Source organism: Orbicella franksi, chromosome 7 (assembly GCF_964199315.1).
Source record: "Orbicella franksi chromosome 7, jaOrbFran1.1, whole genome shotgun sequence".
NCBI lineage: Eukaryota > Metazoa > Cnidaria > Anthozoa > Scleractinia > Merulinidae > Orbicella > Orbicella franksi.
In genome coordinates this window covers 10,798,590-10,818,533 of record NC_138151.1, presented here as the reverse complement: position 1 = coordinate 10,818,533, position 19,944 = coordinate 10,798,590, and the positions used below count along the sequence as shown (strand labels likewise).

General features: G+C 38.1%; 1 protein-coding gene and 1 pseudogene across 1 annotated transcript; both read right to left on the bottom strand.

Moving 5' to 3' along the window:
- Window positions 1-485: 485 nt before the first annotated feature.
- LOC145492794 (trace amine-associated receptor 9-like) lies at window positions 486-3,814 on the bottom strand (annotated as a pseudogene).
- Window positions 3,815-16,116: 12,302 nt separating this feature from the next.
- LOC145492918 (trace amine-associated receptor 6-like) lies at window positions 16,117-18,746 on the bottom strand. Its single transcript, XM_081472295.1, has one exon. The coding sequence runs from the start codon at window positions 18,582-18,584 to the stop codon at window positions 17,394-17,396; it is 1,191 nt and encodes a 396-aa protein (XP_081328421.1). The 5' UTR covers window positions 18,585-18,746; the 3' UTR covers window positions 16,117-17,393.
- Between the last annotated feature and the right edge of the window lie 1,198 nt (window positions 18,747-19,944).

The window sequence follows — 19,944 nt, the reverse complement described above, 5'->3', positions numbered from 1 at the left end:
CATGTATATACACTATTTAGACCTAGATGAATAAATAACATACTTAACTTTATTTTGTGCAAGCTTAAATTTTTATACAAATATACAATACTGGATCAATGATTCAAAGTGGTATACTTTTAAGAGCAAATGTCCACAAGAAACCAAAATAGTTCGGTAAGGCTGAAAAATAGAATTTGCCCTACTGTTGCGTGTAGGTAGACCTTAGTGAAAGTAAAAACGCTATGTAGTTTTTTCTTCTTCTAATATCTTGGTATTTTCCGAGAAAAAGGACATTATCGGTTTCACGTCCAGACATCAATCTAACGAGTTTTAACTGGGCTGAAAATTGACCATTTTTATTCGATTCGCATTTCGCAACTATTGAGCACAGAAAAGTTGTAATACAACCAACTTAATGCAGAACTATTCCTTGTCCAAAAAAGACCAGTCTGGAAAATATTGGATTTATGTAGCTATTTAGCGGTATACAAAACTAAAGTGTTCTCCAACGATGAGTTCGTCAGTCGGTGAAAACAATTGTCATTTTGACCATGTGCCATGTCGGAGAATTCCAAAAGATTTTAGATTCTAACTATACTAGGATAGGTCTTTCAATATATGTAAAGTTTAGTTTGGGCAAACGATTAGGCACTCGTCAAAACATTATTCAAATCATACACAAAAAAATTAAAATCACGCCAGCAGTCGAATGCGTGACCAAAAGTACTAACATTGTTTTTGTCATTAAATCACCTCAATTCGAAATATCACAGGAATATTAGCACGACTTAAGCATAAACCAACATACATATGTTTACCTTAGCTGGGTTATCATGTCTTGACTGTCAAACAACATTCCTATCCTGCCATTTCAACGGTGTTCCATTAGGTTTGCATAACCTGTACGCATTCGTCTGGTGATTTTGAATTCCCCAAATCGCTCAATATTACCAAGTTCTATGCAAATGTTCCTACGTTTTCCGTTTTGTTGTTCGGTACAATCATTCAACCTGCTATCAGGCAGGAATCCCCAGTAATTAGCAGTAACAAATAAGCCGCCATATTCGATGGCTCCGCGTCTCTTATTTGCATATTGTCCAGCAAAAGTCTTTACACACAGGGTAAGGGTAGAGTGGGTTTATTATTTATCTTATGTCAATAAAACAGCCGTTTTGACTTGCTTGATTAGATATAAAACGGACCACCTTAAGCTGATTAAGCCATCTGAGCTAAGATTGAAAGACGTTTGGAAGATTGCGCTACAAAAGTGCAAAGGCAATCTAAAAAGTCTTCAAGGTGATGCTCTTCAACGGCAATATGTGCTTCGATGGGGCTTCTTAGCGACGATAGTGTATTGTCCCGCCTGTTTCTCTGAAGTTTTGCACTAAGTTTGCTGAAACTATGCATTTTTTTCTTATCTAGACGGACACAGAATATTTCTTTCTGGAATCTTCGTGCGAAAGTTTGTCCCAATATATCAGGTGTGAAACTGGACGACTGTTCACGAGGACATTGAACAACTATTTCAGACGTCTATGAACGCGAAAATTTCAAATTAAATCGAATTCGATACACGGGTACAAAATGCAAATGGGCGGCTGAACAAAATAATTCTAAACTGTTAAAGAGAAACATGAGGTGATAAAGATTCGCTTAGGTTTCGAATCCCAAATGAATGAAATGTTTGCAGTGGCGTCCAGCCTGTTACTTGTAATTTTAAAAATCCTGCCTCAAATTGAGGCGTTGTTCAGAGATGCTTAATATGTTGGAATCAAAGGATTTTGAACTTGATATATTTATTCCACGGTGGTATTTCAGGCCTGTTACCTTTACCATTTTCTGTCGCTTCGCATTGCACGCCGCTTTCATCACATATCGTCTGGCATGTTTCCTCCATAGATGAAGGCTGCTGCGCATCTTAACCATCTAAGGAGCCGCCGCATGTATCAAGAATGGGAGCAGACAAAGATCTTTTCCTTGTAGCCACACAGGGTGTTCCATGAATAGAATCTAAAGCACCAGTTAGATTGCAAGATGCTGATCTTTTCAAGCGTTGGCTACCATTTCCTACTGTATGAAGCTTTGACGATCTAAATGGATCATTTCGCCTGAAAAATTTAGCGGCACCAACTCTCGACTGTTTTGCTTGAGGTTTTTTTCTACCTAACAGCTCGCAAATAGCGTTTCTGAAACGGCGGTCTCTATAACAGTAAAGCAGCGGATTATAAATGGAGTTCAATTGAATCGATGTTTGTGTAAACCTGTGAGGGGCAATTGTACGAAAGATTGGCACAACGTTTGCTAAGATACCAAAAACAAATGTTGGAATAAACGATGATATTACCGCTGCGGTTAATAAACCAGTTGTCTTGGCAACTTTAGACTCCAGTTTTGCTTTCATGAGAACGTCGATTTGAGAGATTTCGTTTAGCTTACGATTGCGTATTCCAAGGTAAACCTTTCGATAAAAGAATGCAACAAGAAATAAGCAAAGGGTATCTACAGTAATCCACACGGTTGCAACGCCTTCCAAAATTGTACGATCACCCATAACGACTACTGTCGTTAAAAAGCTTGCAACCGTTGGGAAGAGGGCAGAGAGCCAGGTACCTATCGCAATCTTTTTGAGACGGCCGTTTGTGATGATAAGCTTTTAGTCCATCCATTTTTGTACCGCCACGTACCTCTCCCAAGCAATAACAGTCAAGTGGTGAAAAGTAGCTGAGAAGAGTAAAGGCCCGAAGAATTTATTTACCTCATATAACATACAAGTATACTCAAACGAGACTTGACTCAGTGTAAAGAAATCAATAGTGGCACACGTCGGCATAACTATAGCGCCAACTAGAAGATCCGTAACGGCCAGGCTTGACAACATAATGTTTGAGGGTTTTTGAAGCTCTCTTCTTTGCTTTATAGCCAGGATTATGAATACGTTCATAAGAACTGTTGGGAATGAAGCCACGACCGTTATGAGGCCTATAATCAAGTAAAAAACCGACCCATCGTTTTCCCATGATGATACATACGGTGAGTACCGGCAATAAAATGTTGAGTTGGATGAATTGATGTTTGTTTCGTTGCTGTTTATGCCCATGCTGTACATGAAGAATGTCTCTCGTTTGGATGCAGGGGGCGTTAAATAACCAACTACCTCTGTCGATCACACGGGGTTTCAATTTTTAGGATTCACGCCTGTCTGCGGTTGTTTCAATCAAACCTATGAGGGATAAATTTAAAACACCTATAGTTATCTTTTAAAATAAGCTTATGTTTCCTGGGGAAGGGGGAAATGCCAAATGGACAAATAGAAAATACGTCTGACGAATAAAGGGTATTTATATTAATTGAACTTGCATGCACCATAATGTTCTTCTTCTTGTAGCACTGACTGTTTGCCTTAGGGTTTCTGATCTCTCAGTATATTACAATATAAGCATTGGCGTTTCAAATGGGAGATGGAATGCCTGCATTCTTTCGCTATTGCAGTGTTTGCGTACCAATGCTCAATTACCAGCCGCTGCTCGGGAAAGGAGCTCGCGCTCCAGCGTAGAGCGGACTCGAGAGAGCGACGGAAATCGAGCTTCTAGTGAACCAGTGTACCAGTGTACCACTGTTTTGGGTAGGGAGTACAGTGATGCGGCCACGACTCTGCACTTGAAAAACTTGAAATGGCCTGAAGCTTGTTTGATGAAGTAAGGAAAATTCTGTCGCCTGATGTAGTAGAATTTTTTTTTTTTGTCTAACAAAATAAAATTCACTTTGAAAAAAAAAAAAGGAAAAAATATACTTTTCTTGAAGTTGAGACATTTTACTTTTAGGAGAAATGGGTTTAACATTTTTTGTCTAAAACTCCAACTTAAAAGACCAAAGTACAAATAAATTGATTCGCGATACCTTTATTGGAGAAACAAAACGACACCTTTAGAACAATGAACTACTGTCAATCAAAATTGCTTTGAAACGAGGTTCTCGAAAACAAATTGCAATGACATTGGGCTCCGAAAGAATCGTTAATGTTCTAGAAAAGATGTCTTTTAAGCTAGAAAATGACATGTGGCTCAATTTTACCCTAGATACAATTTGGTATTTTTTGCTTTGCCCTTACCGAGAATAATATTGAAACACGACATATGCATTCAGCAAATGCAAGAGACGTTTAACATTAGAGAGTTTAAGCATGACGTTTACCGCAGACGGCAAACGGCAAAGATTACCTCTAATTTTTTTTCCTTTCTTGTAATCCTTGAATAAATCACACAGAAATAGAAAAATGTCTTCTACTATTCACCGCAAATACAAATATTTTCACTCTACTGTACAGACATCTGAAGACAGAGGGCAAAAGTTTCATTTTTTGCCGTTTCCCGTTTGACTTAACGTCATGCTTAATCTCTCTAATTATTCCACGAGCGCGCGTTGCACGCTTCTTACATAGCCACACAGCTTGAAGCGTTTGCTGATTAATCATGTTAAGTATAACTTCCAGAGTCGAACGTGAGAATTGGACTGATTGGTCGAAAAGCTCGACTTACGACGCAACATTTCCAAGCTTGGTTCACGTCGTCGTCATCATCATCATTATCATTATTATTACTGTAATATATGTACATTTTGCAGACAGTATGTAAATTTAAAAAAATCGGGTTCTTGGCAACCAGCGCTCTGATGGTGTAATGGTAAGTTAATGTATCCTGACTCCTGAATCGAATTTCTCTGGTTCAACTTCCAATGTCCCCCTACGAATAAGATTTTCTTTCTTTCCCTCTTTTGATATACAGATATAATCTGTTTGTATCCGCAAAAACATAGCCACAGAATTTGACATGTTACTGATACAATTCTGCCCTAGCGCTAGCTTTCGACAAGGTTTGTCGTAGACAACACTGATTGTTAGCTAAGCCGTGTACGCCTAAATCTGATAAGACACGGAAAGGCTCTACTCGCATCAAAGTTTAGGGAAAATATCGCCAACATCAGCTAGAAATGTCCGTTCAATTGCACTTCTAAACCCTAATTGATGTGGCTAAAGCTCTTTACCGTCTAAATCAAGCACAACATTATCGCCACAATGCAAACGGCCCAATTACGGGGGAAAATGGTGAACCGTTTCATCTAAGGGCCGTTTCATGTACGATAATGGACGACGCTTTCTAACAAATCGTTAGACTTGCACCTTCATTGGTTTGCATGGTATCCATCATGATGTCCTTCTGCGAGTCACCGCGTGAACTAAAATTCAAACACGCATGTTTACTTGACATCTTGGCAAGTAAACATGCATGGCAGACAGTTGCTGAATGAAATTTTCATTTCTTCGAAAGATAACACTCCAAGTCCAGGATTTGTGAAAGCATCAGGAATTTTCTAATCGACTACATCGTCCTTGGACCTAAATGTGTTCAAGAACTCGTATTCAAACGCAGTGGTTTCGCTGATCGCCAGCAGGTCGGATCCAGTGACCGAAGTGAATTGTTTTTCAAACTGGAGCTAATTATTTTTTGACGATTAGTACAACTGTGAATGAAGTCAACAACGATAAATCAAAGGTATCGGATCAATTTATTATTCGTGGTTTTCGCTTGTAACTCGATGTGCAAACTGATTCACAATCGATTTACACATAGGCTTAGAATTAAAACAACGCCTGCATACGTGTATAAAAACAAACAATTACGTCCGTGGCCTTTTGTTTTAGTCCTCTATTTTGTAGTCAAATTAAACAATTTATTCGCCTCAGGCTCAGTAAACTCGACTTCGTCGTCTGGGTAAAAATTCACCAATGCTCGCAAATAATTGTCAAATATTGAATTTCTCGGTGAAGTTCTTAATAATTTACACTTTCGATTCAATGTTATATATTAGTCAGTTAATTTCACCTGTCATGATCAATTTTTTAATAACTCCATGTAGTAAATCGCTCTCTTAGTACTTATAAGGACTTGTGATGTTCAATGTACCAAACAGCCAACGCACGAGCTGCCGATATCTGATTAACTCATTTAAGAAGAATAAAATTAGCTGCAAACTTAGAAATTTTTCTGTACTAGCTCTTTCATCTGCTTTTGAGGACAATGTGATTCATCTTTCTATCTTTAAATTTAATATTTATCTACGTTGCTTGAAAACTGGATTTCCCTTGTGTTTTTGTAAGTTTGCGGTCTCTTTACTTTACACCAAACAATTTATTTGCATATTTTACCCACCGCTTATAATAAACTCAACGGATTCTATAGCCTCCCACTTTACTATGAAAAGATTTTTTTTCCAGAAAACGAAACTTGTTGTTCTACCATATCTGCGACCCTTCTGGCAATACCTAATCCACAAATTGATATGAAGACTTTTTTCTTAGAATTTCGTTTTAGCATCTGGCACTTTTTACTGTTTGTAAACAAAAGGTCTACAAGAAATATGTTTGGTGTTATTAATCGAAACATCCATCTTCACCACTTTATGAGAATAAAAGGGTGTTTTCAGTATGTCAGGAGTTAATTAATTGAGAGTTAATAAAGGGGAATGGTTATAAAGCCCGGCCAATTTCAAAGGAGCCAACGGAGCTGCCAAGATTTATCTTGAACGTCCACCGCCGTGCATAGTCTTTTGTTTTGTGTTCATACACACCGTATGAATTACTTATGTAACCGAATTTTTTCTATGTGTTAGTGGCTCAGGCAGACATTAACTACTCTTGCGTTTTGGTAACCTGTGTTACAGTCGCCCTCCACGAAAGAAAAGAAAAATCATTGGAGAGATCGAGTGCATTGTCCATATAGCCAGAAATTCACATTCTGCTCCAAAGAAAAAAGAAAAAAACTAGTTCTTATTTTGTCACATAACAGTAACGTTTGTCGCTGAATCATGTTAACACCTTTTTGAAGGGTAGCTAAAAAAGGACAACTCGGAAATTCTCTAATGGCTTTTACTTGAAGGATAGCTGTGTACTTCAGTCACACCCTCATGAAACCTAATAGTACCGTTATGAATTGTTAATACACACCTGAAAGTACCAGTATCTTTTAATGGCTGAAAAACTCGTTGAAACAAATTGGAAAACAATGCTTGTTGATGGAAAAGGAATCTGGCCACGGTGGTTGGGCGGGTTAGTTTATGGAGTGTACAAATTTTGTTTTTCTGCCTGACAGACGATATCTTCGCGTGCAGGGGGTGGAATAACTTCTCGAAAATCGTCTAAAGGTGATTACTTGTGGGGGCCGAGAATATCAATATTATGACTGAAAATATTTTAAATCACATTCTTGAGCTAATATCGTTTTATTGCATCTGATATCGAAATTTAGTTAGACAATTTATTGATCTTTAATTAGTAGACTGGCATTTTGCTTGGGCAATCGAACAACTAATATGAAGGGATGGAAATTGTTGTCGTAAATGTTGATTGAAACCGGAGAAACGCAACCAAGTGGATGAGAATAGAAGCGTGAAATTACAAGGAAGATGAATCAGAAATTTGTTTGCAAGAAAACAAAAGCTTCCAAGGATTGAAATTATATTTGCCAGTCAAAATTTGCACTTACCTCAGATTCGGGAAAGCAAGATACAATTATTTGCCTCAAATAATTGTCCCCTATCTTGTCAGGAGTTAATGGTATCACCAGAAATTCACATTTGTTTTTATATGCAACCAGACCACTTGTCTCTCTATCATTTGACATGGAAATTAGTAAAAGTAAAAACACTTTTATTACAATATCCATTGCGGTATCAGACAGGCCGAAAAGTACCGCTTTGAATGAACTGCACAATTGGAAAGTGCCAAAGGCTTTGAGTGTGAAAAAAGTCGTCGAACCAATTGGAAAAACGGCTTCCTTTTTGGAAACGGACTGTGGCCGCTAGCACACAATTAAAACTTTAATTTGGGCCTGCCTAAATTTAGAAATTTAACGGCCTTCGTGAACAGTCAGTCTACAATAGTCTTTTCCGGGCTGATCAGTTATAATCTACATGTTCGTTTTATATTAAAAATCATTTTATGGTACCTGCCAATTTTTTGATTAAATTGACGACAGTCATCCAAGACATTTCGAAGTCGGTGAATGGCCATAAATAGTTTACTTTTTCTACAAAGTTGTATTCGTGTTTACGGGCTCGTGTAATTTCGTAAGCCGTTTAAAAATTTACTTGTGAGATATTTCTTACCAATTTTTGTCGAAATTATGCCGTTACCTATAAAAATTACATAGCATTTAACAGAGTAATAATGTTCAAGCAGCCAATCACCAATCTAAATTAGGGATTAACTTGACAACTTTTGAATAAGTGGATTAAGATAAGCTATAACATGATGGACGTTTTGATAGCTCCTTCATTTGGCATTTGAAATGAGTTTTTCTTCAATATCTTATATGTGCAAATGTCGAATTTATAAGGTGATATCTCCACACACATACAATTTTCAACTTCATTCTAATGATCAAGTCTTCTTTTTTATTACGTGAATCGCATTCAAAATTATTTTATCACATCTGCCCATTATTCATTTGATTTCATTTATTATTGAATTGAACTTTTTTAATATTTTAGTTCATGCAACCAAACAGCTGCGACAAGGAATCTCGAATGTAAAGACAGATTATGTCGATAAAAACTTTCAGAAACGGAATAAAATATTTTGCTAGGTGAATAACGTTATGGCAGTGATGTTTGCAATAGCAATTTAAAAGCGTTGTCGCTTGCTATGGATGAGAAAGCAATTGATCATTGTATTTGTATATTCAGGACCGTATTTTTAATGTTAGCCAAATCGGTTTTATCGTAATTTTAGTGTGTGTAGATCAAAGATATCCGGCTGCTCTCTAAAGTGGTCCGAGCCTAATTAATTGCGCGTTGGTTGCTTTCCCAGACCGCTGGTCAAGGGAAGCGAAGACACCGGGTACGAAGTTGTTGCACAGCACGGCAAATTTATGCGAGACTGATAAAATGTTTTCTTGGATGGTGTTAATTGAATATCACAACTGCTTAAGTTGTTTATATAATTGCGTTGATCAATAATGTCTCCATATCAATCTCGTCAGTAAAAATACATGCTCTTCATACATTCACTTGCATCTTCACCATCTATGGGCATATTACGAAGTTACCAGCTCCCAATTGGCTTGATAGCTCAGTTGGTAGAGCACACAGAGGTCATGGGTTCGAATCCCGTTCAAGCCTCCTTTTTTTTTTTTTTTTTTTTTTTTTTTCAGGCTTTAATTTCCCAACTGATTAAGTTGTGTGTGTGACTGCGATGATCAATCATGTCTTAAAATCGTTCTCCGCAGTTCAAATATATGGTTTTTCATATATTCACTAGCGACATTTTACTTTATCTCTGTACTATATGTACAGGACCTGTTTGTTTGTTTTGTTTTTTTTTTTGGAAAAGCGATACTGATGTTGACTTTCTCTGATCGTTTCACCGGGAAAATCTCCATCAGTGAAGTTCGTTAATTTCTCTACAAGACTAAGCTTGCTACCTGTCGGTTCTATGACTCGCGACAAAGCTTAACGTTTATAAATGCAAGGAGATTACCGAATCGATAATCAGGAAATAATTGAAAGGAAAAAAATCTATAACTTACAACGCAGAAGTGATATTTATCAGCACGTTCATGCGGTGCTTACTTTTGCAATTGATTTTTAGGGCGAGAACGGGCAATCTAAAAAGATATCTTCATAAATTTGAGAAAGCTTTAAGACAAGGTGTCAAAATTCAACATTTTTAATCCGTCAAAATATTCTGCCTTACGTTGTAGCGATTTTGTAAGCTTGCACGTTACCACGTGATACTGATGCTGACCTTCTCTGATCATTTCGCTGGGAACGTTTGCATCAGTGAAGTTCGGTAATTTTTCTTCGAAACTAAATTGGCTACCTGTAAATTTTAAGATTCCTAACAGTTTAAAATCGATAAATGCAAGGAGATTACAGAATCATTCAAAACTCATTTATAATTCATAAAAGAAATACGAAACAAATAAATGCTTAATGAGTGTCTAAATTTGATGAAGACACGGCTAAATTTTGCAGCCGATTCTCTCTACAAAAACAATAATAAACTCAAGGATTATTCTACAAATGAGTAGATATACCACAAACGTTTTTGAAGTTGTTCAAAAAACTCGCAGCATGTGTTTTATCGTGTTTAAAACACTCGGCTAACCCTCGTGAAAGCGCAATCAAAGTGCGGTTTTTCGTGTAATAAAGTTACCGAAATAAGGTGCGCGGACGCAGCGCTACTGAAGCCTTAAAATAAATTCACTTCACTTCAAATTTCACGCAAATGTGGAACGGCCATTCTAATTAATTCTTCGTTTTAAACTTATCACAGATATGTTCATAAAGTGGTTTTGCGAACCATATTTAACAGTATAAAAATGTATCCGATACCTCACTTTTCGATTATTTTACTTTACAGCCTTACAATATCATTATTAAACATACAACAGGTCTCATGTTGGATCTCAAAGTATTTCTGTTTGGGAAAAACGAAAATCTATGTGTTGGGCGCAAATAACACAATATTTTACACGAACAAGCGACAAATTAGTTTCAATGGCGAAAATAAAATACAATCATTAACAAAGATAGGTCCGCAATGCGTACACGTGTGGCTTACAAAATTGAGCTACTTCGATGGGAAGCTGACAAATTTTTTTGTATCTGGTCTCTTATACACCCTATTCATAAATGGCTGTGAGTTAAAAATTCTTTTTTAATCTCGTTTTTGAGTTGATAATTCAAAACAATTTTTCAGTTACACTCAAACGAGGTTAGTTGGGCTTATTTAAATGCATAAAAAATCATTTTAACTTGGCAGCCATTTATGAATAGGGTCAATTGAGTTTCTACTAGTGGAGCTGATACGTGATTAAGGTTAGATAGTTTTCAATATTGTTCCTGTCAATCAATAAAACTAGACGCTCTAAGAGCGTTTACTCGGGCTTCGTTACGAGTACGCATATTGGACACAATAAAAACAAGTAAAAGAACCACGATATTTTAGCTCAAGAGCTCCACTTAGATATTTACTATTCATTAATTGCCTCGTTGAGTATCCTCCTAATCCAATCGCAAGTTGTAAGTTTAAACCATTTTGGTCCAAGAATCAAGCACAGCTGTCTACGCATTTATGGAGAATTTGTTTGTGAATTTTCCAGGTCTTTTTACAACTTATGGCGATTACATTGTCGGGCATTGTACATGCTAGCAGAAATTGTACGAAGTTCGTTTACTGGTCGTATAGATATATAGATTTAGCCAATCCTAAAAGTTAAGCGGAGCTCCTGATTGCAATAACTGACCTTAGAGAAAAAGATAATTATTTTTTCTTGGATCAGAAACTCAGAAATTGAGCAATTATGATCATGTAATTGTTCGGCGTGTGGTCTTTTTTCCAGTTAAATTTTAATAAACTATACCCAATAAGCCTAACCAAGATTGTAGAAATTACGTACGCAATATATCAGGGACTTTCCAAAAGACGATTGTGCAAGGAATATGTCAGAAGAAAAGTCGACAACGCGCCAGGGGTTTATTGAGGTTATTTTTGAGAACGAAACGAGCTCAAACAGACTCGCAAAATTTGGCAATGTGTTGCATACGAATTATAGCACCAAAATATCGCCATATTTTGCTATGGGCTATAACTTTAAATGCCATAAAAACACTTTGTACGGGTTAACTATAGACCTACCTGTTTGAAAATCAAAATATATTTCTCTGGGGAAATGATTTTAAGTAGGCCGCTATGGCCTGTGTTTCTCATAATTTTTTTGCCTTAAATTCGCCGTTGGAATGAAAACAATCGCGTGACGCGGCCAGTCACCCTGAATTCATAATTGATTCCAACAAACCGCAGATAGCTATCTGAGAACATTGGAGTGAAGCAAGAAAATGTCGCGCAGCATGGCTTCAAGTGAAAAAGACTTTAAAAAATACCTATTGAAGATGAGGCAACTTGATAAGCTTAATTTTTATAGAAAACACCACAACAATAGATCAGTCGCTTACCGCAAGTTCTGCCACTGGCTAGGCCTTCCAGGCAGAAACTTGCAGCAAAAGTAGTGAAGACGGAACTGAACTAATCTTTTCGATAGATCAACGAATCAACCATCTTTTCTGCTGTATTTAGCGTTCTGTAATTTCTCTAAACACAGTAAAAATCATGTGATTTGCACGGCTGCACATCTCGACGCGCGAATTAACTTGGGAAGTTCTGTAGGCTTCTGAGACAATTTGTCGGCCATTTCGCCTCCTTTATCAAGCTCTCGCTAACTCTGCCTCATGGCATTGCTTGGTATTGTTTCATCTCGTTTCTCTCAGCCTGACTCGCTCTAATTCACGGCATTTTTCAGTACTGTTCCGTCTCCTTTCTCTAGCCCTCGCCGCACCTGCTCTCCTTCGCGATCTCCTGTTACTAGTAATTCTTGCCCCCGATTATTCTCTTCCACGTTCTGCCTCAGTTAAACCCTCTCTTGAAAAGATTACATTATAAACTCCGCCATCGTTTGCTGACGTAACGATATAGCTAGCGATGAGTTTTCATTAACTCGCCAAGAAAAGATGGCATTCTTAAGCTCCCCCGTTCGGGTTACCTTGAGACTACCCTCCGCCTCCCCAAGAGTCTGTTCGGAAGGACGGACGGATGGACGGACATCGCTCGTACGGTGACGTCATAACCAAATTTACTCGGCTTGATAGGTTACCAAAATTTCTAAGGAATGGATGCTAAATGCTCCGCTATTACAAAAAGTGTATGGACGCGTTCACATAAATTTCTTGGCTATAAAAATATCAAATCGAAAAACAAAATGAACAGTTCTAAAGTAAATAATGCAGAGATAATGTAGATAAATGTCAGATCTATAGCTCAAATACTCGAGCTAGAAAAAAAATATTTGTTAAATTACAGAGCTTGTATGAGAACAGCCTGATTCTCAGACGTCCGAGGTCTTTCGCGGCCCCTCTCTCTCTCTCCCATCTGATATACTCTGTGCGAGGTCGTGTTCATGATGTCAGAGCACCTATTGTATAGCAAGAGCCAATCACGACGCGCGTAAGAAATGAAGCGTGGAAAAGGCAACAAATCAATTTCAAGCGGGTTTTTCCTTGATCAGATTTTGGCAAAGTAAAGATTTTCTAGCCATGTTTGTAACTTTTACGCCGAAGATAGCCGTCTTATCTCAGAATAACTCGATTCAGTACTTGTTCTGCGCTGAATTTCTCGAAACAAGCGATAGAATAACGGTTTTTGGGCGCTTTGCGAGGAACTCTGCAAGATTTTAGGCGGTCAATTACAAACTTCCCACGAGGACTTGTAATATGTTTGCACAAGAAAATGCTACCCAAAGTTGAAAAAGATCGAAAAAATTGATGTGAAATCTCAGAAGTCTCGAAGACGAGTTGAGGGCAGGGGTATCTAAAAACGCCGTGGTTCACATAAAGCGGGGATTGAGTCGAGATCAAACTCAGGAGGTATCTGCCGCGAAATCGCTGGAGGCGAAGCCGGTGAAGAAAGCTCAATTTCCTACAAATCCACCTCAAGATCAAACAAGGTTCCCTTCGCCAGTAACGGCAAAGGAGATGACAAGTCTGACAGAGTTACCTCCTACAGTTTCGATGGTTGGATATACAGTAGTAAGGCATTCAGGTGTTCCTGTAGTTGTGCGGGCATTTCCAGCTTGTGTAAACATTGGGAAGAATTACTTCTCACCTCAACCGGACAAACTTGGTGCAGCAAATAGGGAAACAGTGTCCAAAAGCAATTTAGATACAGAGCCTTTTGTACAAGTGTGGACAATTTCTATATTGAAGCCTCTTTTGCGTTTTCTAAGTTTAATAATATTCCCATAATATTCGATCATGGCTTGTTTTGCTCGAAAAGGAATAAAGAAAATGGTACATTTTTGTTTGACATAAAATGGATATGAAATATTCCTCCTGAAGTATCGTTACAGTAAACTGTATTTAGTGATGTGTTTGGCTGTTAAGTTTGAGTACATAATGAATTTGTGGAAAACAAAACTGTTTACACAGAATATTTCAACAAATACTTTTCATACAAAGGTCCGGTTTCCCCAGGAAACCTTCGCCAACGACCACTTCCTAGTAAGGACTCTGGCGACGAAAATACCATGATCTAAATCTTCAGACTCAGAGCTTTATCTTTTCCTATCGAGCCAGCTGATATACCAAATTTCCGTAAGAAATTTGTTTGATCTTCCATAAAGCTCACTAGAGTGGATATTACAATTATCATTGGATTCGCTGCAAATCCATCGTGGCCTCGTGATTTCGGCTTGGACTTAGGATCCATCTGGAACACAAGCAACTTTCCGAATCCCGTTTGCAAGTTAAGAAGGACATCAATACCAGAAACAAACGTTTTGAGCACTTTGAACGGTTCAGAGAACAGTTTTTCCACGCCTCCCACAGAGTATATCAGATGCGAGATGGAGAGCTGGGTAACGAAGGGGCTGCGAACGACCTCGGACGTCTGAGAATCAGGCTAGTATGGGAACGCCATTACAGAGAATGTATGGGCACGGTCACAAAAACAAATATATAGCTCTAATACCAGTCATGTAACAGTACTTTTCACCAAATTTGAGAAGAAAAGGTCCTAATATTGGAATTCTAAGAATTATTTCATTTATTAATTTTATTTAGTTTATATCTTGTTTGTGTAATATCTAACCCCGACAACCGCACAAAAAAGATACACTCAGTGAAATCTGTGAGTGCTAGCTAGTAATGAGGTGAAAAGCAAAACGGTCATTCATCCGACAACTAACGTTAACTTGGACAAAACTGAGTCAACAGAACCTCCACAGTGTTGAAATAGCCAAGTTTGATACTTGGCCTCCAAGGCTTTGGAGAATAACAAGAAGTTGTATCAAGCGAAAGGGATGTTTGTCTTATTCCTCTTAGACTAGGCAAAGAGATGAGTAAGGATTTAATCACATCAAATTTTGCCTAAAGTATTACCCATCAGTGGCTAGTCCCTGTAAGGAAAGGATAGATAAATAAGACAATAAGGAGCCTACTACGTTTTACGTGGTATCTTTTAAGAATCAAATTAAGCTAGAGCCACACTCAGATTTGTCTCCTTTTGCGGATTAATTTCAAATTTTCCGACGAGTATCCCCGACCTATCCATATGGGAGTCTCCCCCCCCCCCCCCCCCCCCCGCTTCCTTCACCTCGGGGTTCAAAATGTCTAACAAGAAGTGAGGGAGAGAAACAGCTCCACGTCTACAACTTGGAAATAATATTTTCCAAATTAGAAAGGGTTTCACCGTGTCGTTTTTGAAAGATAAGTACTTTAAGTAAACATTGAGGGTGCTTTTAGCAGGTTATACTGCTGTTATGGTAACCTATGTGTCACAAAAGTGAAAACTACGCGTTCACCAATGATTGGGCAGTCTTTTGATATCATAGTTGTAACACCAACTGATCAAGAGTGATAATAATGACCCATCAAAATATAACTCTTGGGAATGCCTGAAAACCGTTTTCAGCCACTTTAAGCCAATCTTAAGGTACGTTTGAACTGGTTTGACTCAACCATGTTTGGAGCGTTAGACCGCAAAGACGAGAAGCCAATGTCAGCATTGCCAGCATGGCTTTTCCTTTGTGAAATCTAAGAATTGCCCGTTCTCGATCACTCTTGATCTTCGTTCAAGCTTTGTTTTCAATTCTAACTAGCAAAGGATTAACTTATTTTATTCATCTTAACTTCGCTTGTATGTACATTTTACATTTACTTGAAATCAAATCTCAGTAAAGTCAAGGAACAATGAAGAACTACTCAACTAAAATACAACTGCGCAGTCTCGCTACAAGCGACGACAGTTATTACACAATATTTGTACAACCCGTGATAATCTACTTGTGCAAGCAATTATTAGCTATTGTGAATCGGCGTATCTCTTAACATGTATATATACTATTTAGAGCTAGATGAATGAATAACATATTTAAAAATTATTTGTGAAAGTTTAAATTTATATACAGATATACAATACTGAGTCAATGATTCAAAGTGGTATACTTTTAAATGAAACACAATGGACGAAAATGTTCCATATAGAGAAGAGCCTTCAGAAAAGATTAGCTCAGACTCGTAGTTTTGCAAGGAAGATAAGAGGTTGTTTTCAACATATCATTAGTCTTTTCGATTTCAATACCATCTTGCTAAACCAATAACTATGAAAATCGTTAAAAAGGCCTGGATTTAGCGTTTCCTAAGGTTCTGGAGATGTTAACTGTTAGTTGGAGAAAGGGTGGTTTTTTGTTTTTTTTTTTAACTGAAGGCTTAGTTCTGAGATCTGCCAAATAACTGATAGCTGAGAAATGGGCTGAACTCCAAACTAAAAGAAGGAATCACCAAAAACTCAACTAATAGCTGAGGTTCCTGCACCTAGACAACAACACGTTAACTAAATACAACCAGTATACTTTGGTGCTGCAAAATATGAAAAGTTCTTGCGGGATCCTATTCATGGTATGGGATAATATAATAATACTGTGAGGCAGCAATTACCCTTTTACCAATTTCTACTAGTGGTTCTTTCCCAATCTAGAAACTTATTAGTCCTGTCTGTACATCCTGCATTTTCCCCCATTCACTTTAAGCTGGGATCACTCTCGAGAGCTCGACGGTCCGCTGTGCTGTGACAGCTCAAGGTGATGCTCTTCAACGACAATATGTTCTTTGTTAGGTCTTTTTAGTAACGATAGCGTATTGTCCCGTCTGTTTCTATGAGGTTTTGCACTAAGTCTATTGAAACTACGCATTGTTTCCTAACCTAGAAGGAGACGAATGTTTCTTTCTGTAATCTGCCTGCGATAGTTGGTCCCAATAGATCAGGTGTGAGGCTCAACGATTCACGAGCACGTTGAACAACTGTTTCAGACGTCTTTGAACGTGAAAATTTCAAATTAAATGGAATTCGATACACGGGTACAAAGATACAAATAGAGCTGCTGGACAAAATAATCCTAAAATATTATAGAGAAACATGAGGTGATAAAGTTTCGCTTAGCTTGGGTTCCGAATTCCAAATGAATGCAATGTTTGCAGTGCCGTCCAGCAGGTTACTTGTAATTCAATATTTAAAATCCTGCCTCAAATTGAGACGATGCTCAGAGATGCTTCATATGGGGCCACGGTATTCGCTGTCAACGGATCTGGTCTTTAAACGGTTCCATGGCAAACTTGGTTGGCAAATTTCACAACGTCTTGGTAGAATCACAGGATTTTGAACTTGACACATTTATTTCACGGGGTATTTCAGGCATCCTTTCATCTCTGTAACCTTCACGATCGTCTCTGGCTTCATATTACACGCCGCTTCCATTACAGATCGTTTGGCTTGTTTCCATGATGGGTGGTGGCTGCTGCGCAACTTAACCATCAAAGGAGCTGCCGCGTGTATCGAGGGTGGGAGCAGACAAAGACCTTTTCATTGTAGCCGCACTGGTTGTTCCATGACAAGAATCTAGAGCACCAGTTAGATTGCAAGATACTGATCTTTTCAAGCGTTGGATACAATTTCCTACTATATGAAGCTTTGACGACCTAACTAAATCATTTCGCCTGAAAACTTGGGCGGCACCAACTCTCGACTGTTTTGCTTGAGGTTTTTTTCTCCCCAACAGCTCGCAAATAGCGTTTCTAAAACGGCGGTCTCTATAACAGTAAAGCAGCGGATTAAAAATAGAGTTTAATTGAATCAATGTCTGTGTAAGCCTGTGAGAGGCAACTGTACGAAAGATTGGTACAACGTTTACTAAGATAGCAAAAACAAATGTTGGAATAAACGATGATATTACCGCAACGGTTAATAAACCAGTTGTCTTGGCAACTTTAGCCTCCAGTTTTGCTTTCATTAGAACGTCGATTTGAGAGATTTCGTTTAGTTTACGATTGCGTATTCCAAGGTAAACCTTTCGATAAAAGAATGCAACAAGAAATAAGCAAACAGTATCTACAGCAGTCCACACGGTTGCAACGCCTTCTAAAATTGTACGTGCACGATCACCCGTAGCGACAATTGTCGTAAAAAAGCTTGCAACCATTGGGAAGAGGACAGAGAGCCAGGTACCTATCGCAATCTTTTTGAGGCGGCCATTTGTGATGATAAGCTTGTAGTCCATCCATTTTTGTACCGCCACATACCTCTCCCAAGCAATGACAGTCAAGTGATGCAACGTGGCCGAGAAGAGGAAAGGCCCGAAGAACATATTTACCGCATATAACATACAAGTATACTCAAACGAGACTTGACTCAGTGTAAAGAAATCAATAGCGGCACACGTCGGCATAACTATGGCGCCAACTAAAAGATCCGTAACGGCCAGGCTTGACAATAGAATGTTTGAGGGTTTTTGAAGCTCTCTTCTTTGCTTTATAGCCAGGATTATGAATACGTTCATAAGAACTGTTGGGAATGAAGCCACGACCGTTATGAGGCCTATAATCAAGTAAAAAACCGAGCCATCGTTTTCCCATGATACATACGGTGCGTACGGGCAATAAAATGTTGAGCCAGATGAATTGGCGTTTGTTTCGTTGCTGTTTATGCCCATACTGTACATGAAGAATGTCTCTCGTTTGGATTCAGGGGCCGTTAAACAACCAACTACCTCTGTCGATCACATGGGGTCTTCAGTTTCGGCATTCACGCCTGTCTGTGGTTGTTTCAATCAAACCTATGAGGGGTAAAATTAAAACAGCTATGGTTATCTTTAAAATAAGCTTGTGTTTTCTGGGGTGAGGGGGGAAATGCCAAATTAGACAAATCTAAAACAGGAGTACCCAACGACACTTTAACTGGAAATTTAATATGTGACTTCCCAAGCACTGATTCTGTGCTCCCACGTCAATTACCATTAATAAGCAACTTTCCTGGGAAAAAAATATCCGCTCTTCACTGCTAGCAAGATCGACTTTATTTCATAAACTCCCAGCCAGACATAATGAAAATTTTGAATACCGAGCTAGCAAAATGGCAATTAGCCAAGTAGCCAGCCAGCAGTAAAGAGTAACATTTTAAATGCCAGCAAGGCAATTATAGGCGAAAAAATGTTCTGGCCAGCGTTTTGACCTAGATTAAAAACAAACGCATCGTTTAGGACCTTTATTCAACAGCCTATTGTCTGTTGACTATTATTAGAGACAAATTAGGAATATGTGGTTATTTTTGCCGCTATGAGCAAAATCTACACTTTGATTATCTTATCCCTTGAAAAACAATACAACTTACCATTTATGTTTAAGCGGATCGGACAAGGTGTCTCCCAGCACGTTGTTTTCCGATACTTCAGATGCCTTCCAGGTTCAGCATACGTGTGACAGTTTGGCACTTTACGTTCTGACATACATACATACATATACATACATACATACATACATACATACATACACACACACACATGTGTGCACACACACACACATACATACATACATACATACATACATACATACATACATACATACTTATAAAACGATTATAAAACGATTCACACTTATGTTTAAAATAAGATCCCTCTAATCCTTCTAGACATTCAGATCAAACTTACTTTCACCAAAGAAATGCTTGTTGCAAAATTTCTTTTATATAATGCTGTAAGGGAAATGAACAAAAAATAATATTGAAGTCCTTTACTACTACATATCGGCCTTACTTCTATATTGCTAGCCCAATAATGATTGTAATTTCAACAACAGCAACACATTTTATATGTTTACCCCGATTTATTAGTTTACAATTACTTCTAATGATTTTTTTTGAAAAATAAAGGGTTATGCCAGCTCCTTAAAACAACCAAAGGGAGCTGGTTTAGTGCTGATTAGTAACACCATGTCTACCTCAAAAGCACTGAAAAACGTGTTTTCCTTTTTCTTTGGACAACTGTCTTCTCTGAGCTTCCCACTCTGGAATTGCGAGATAAAAGT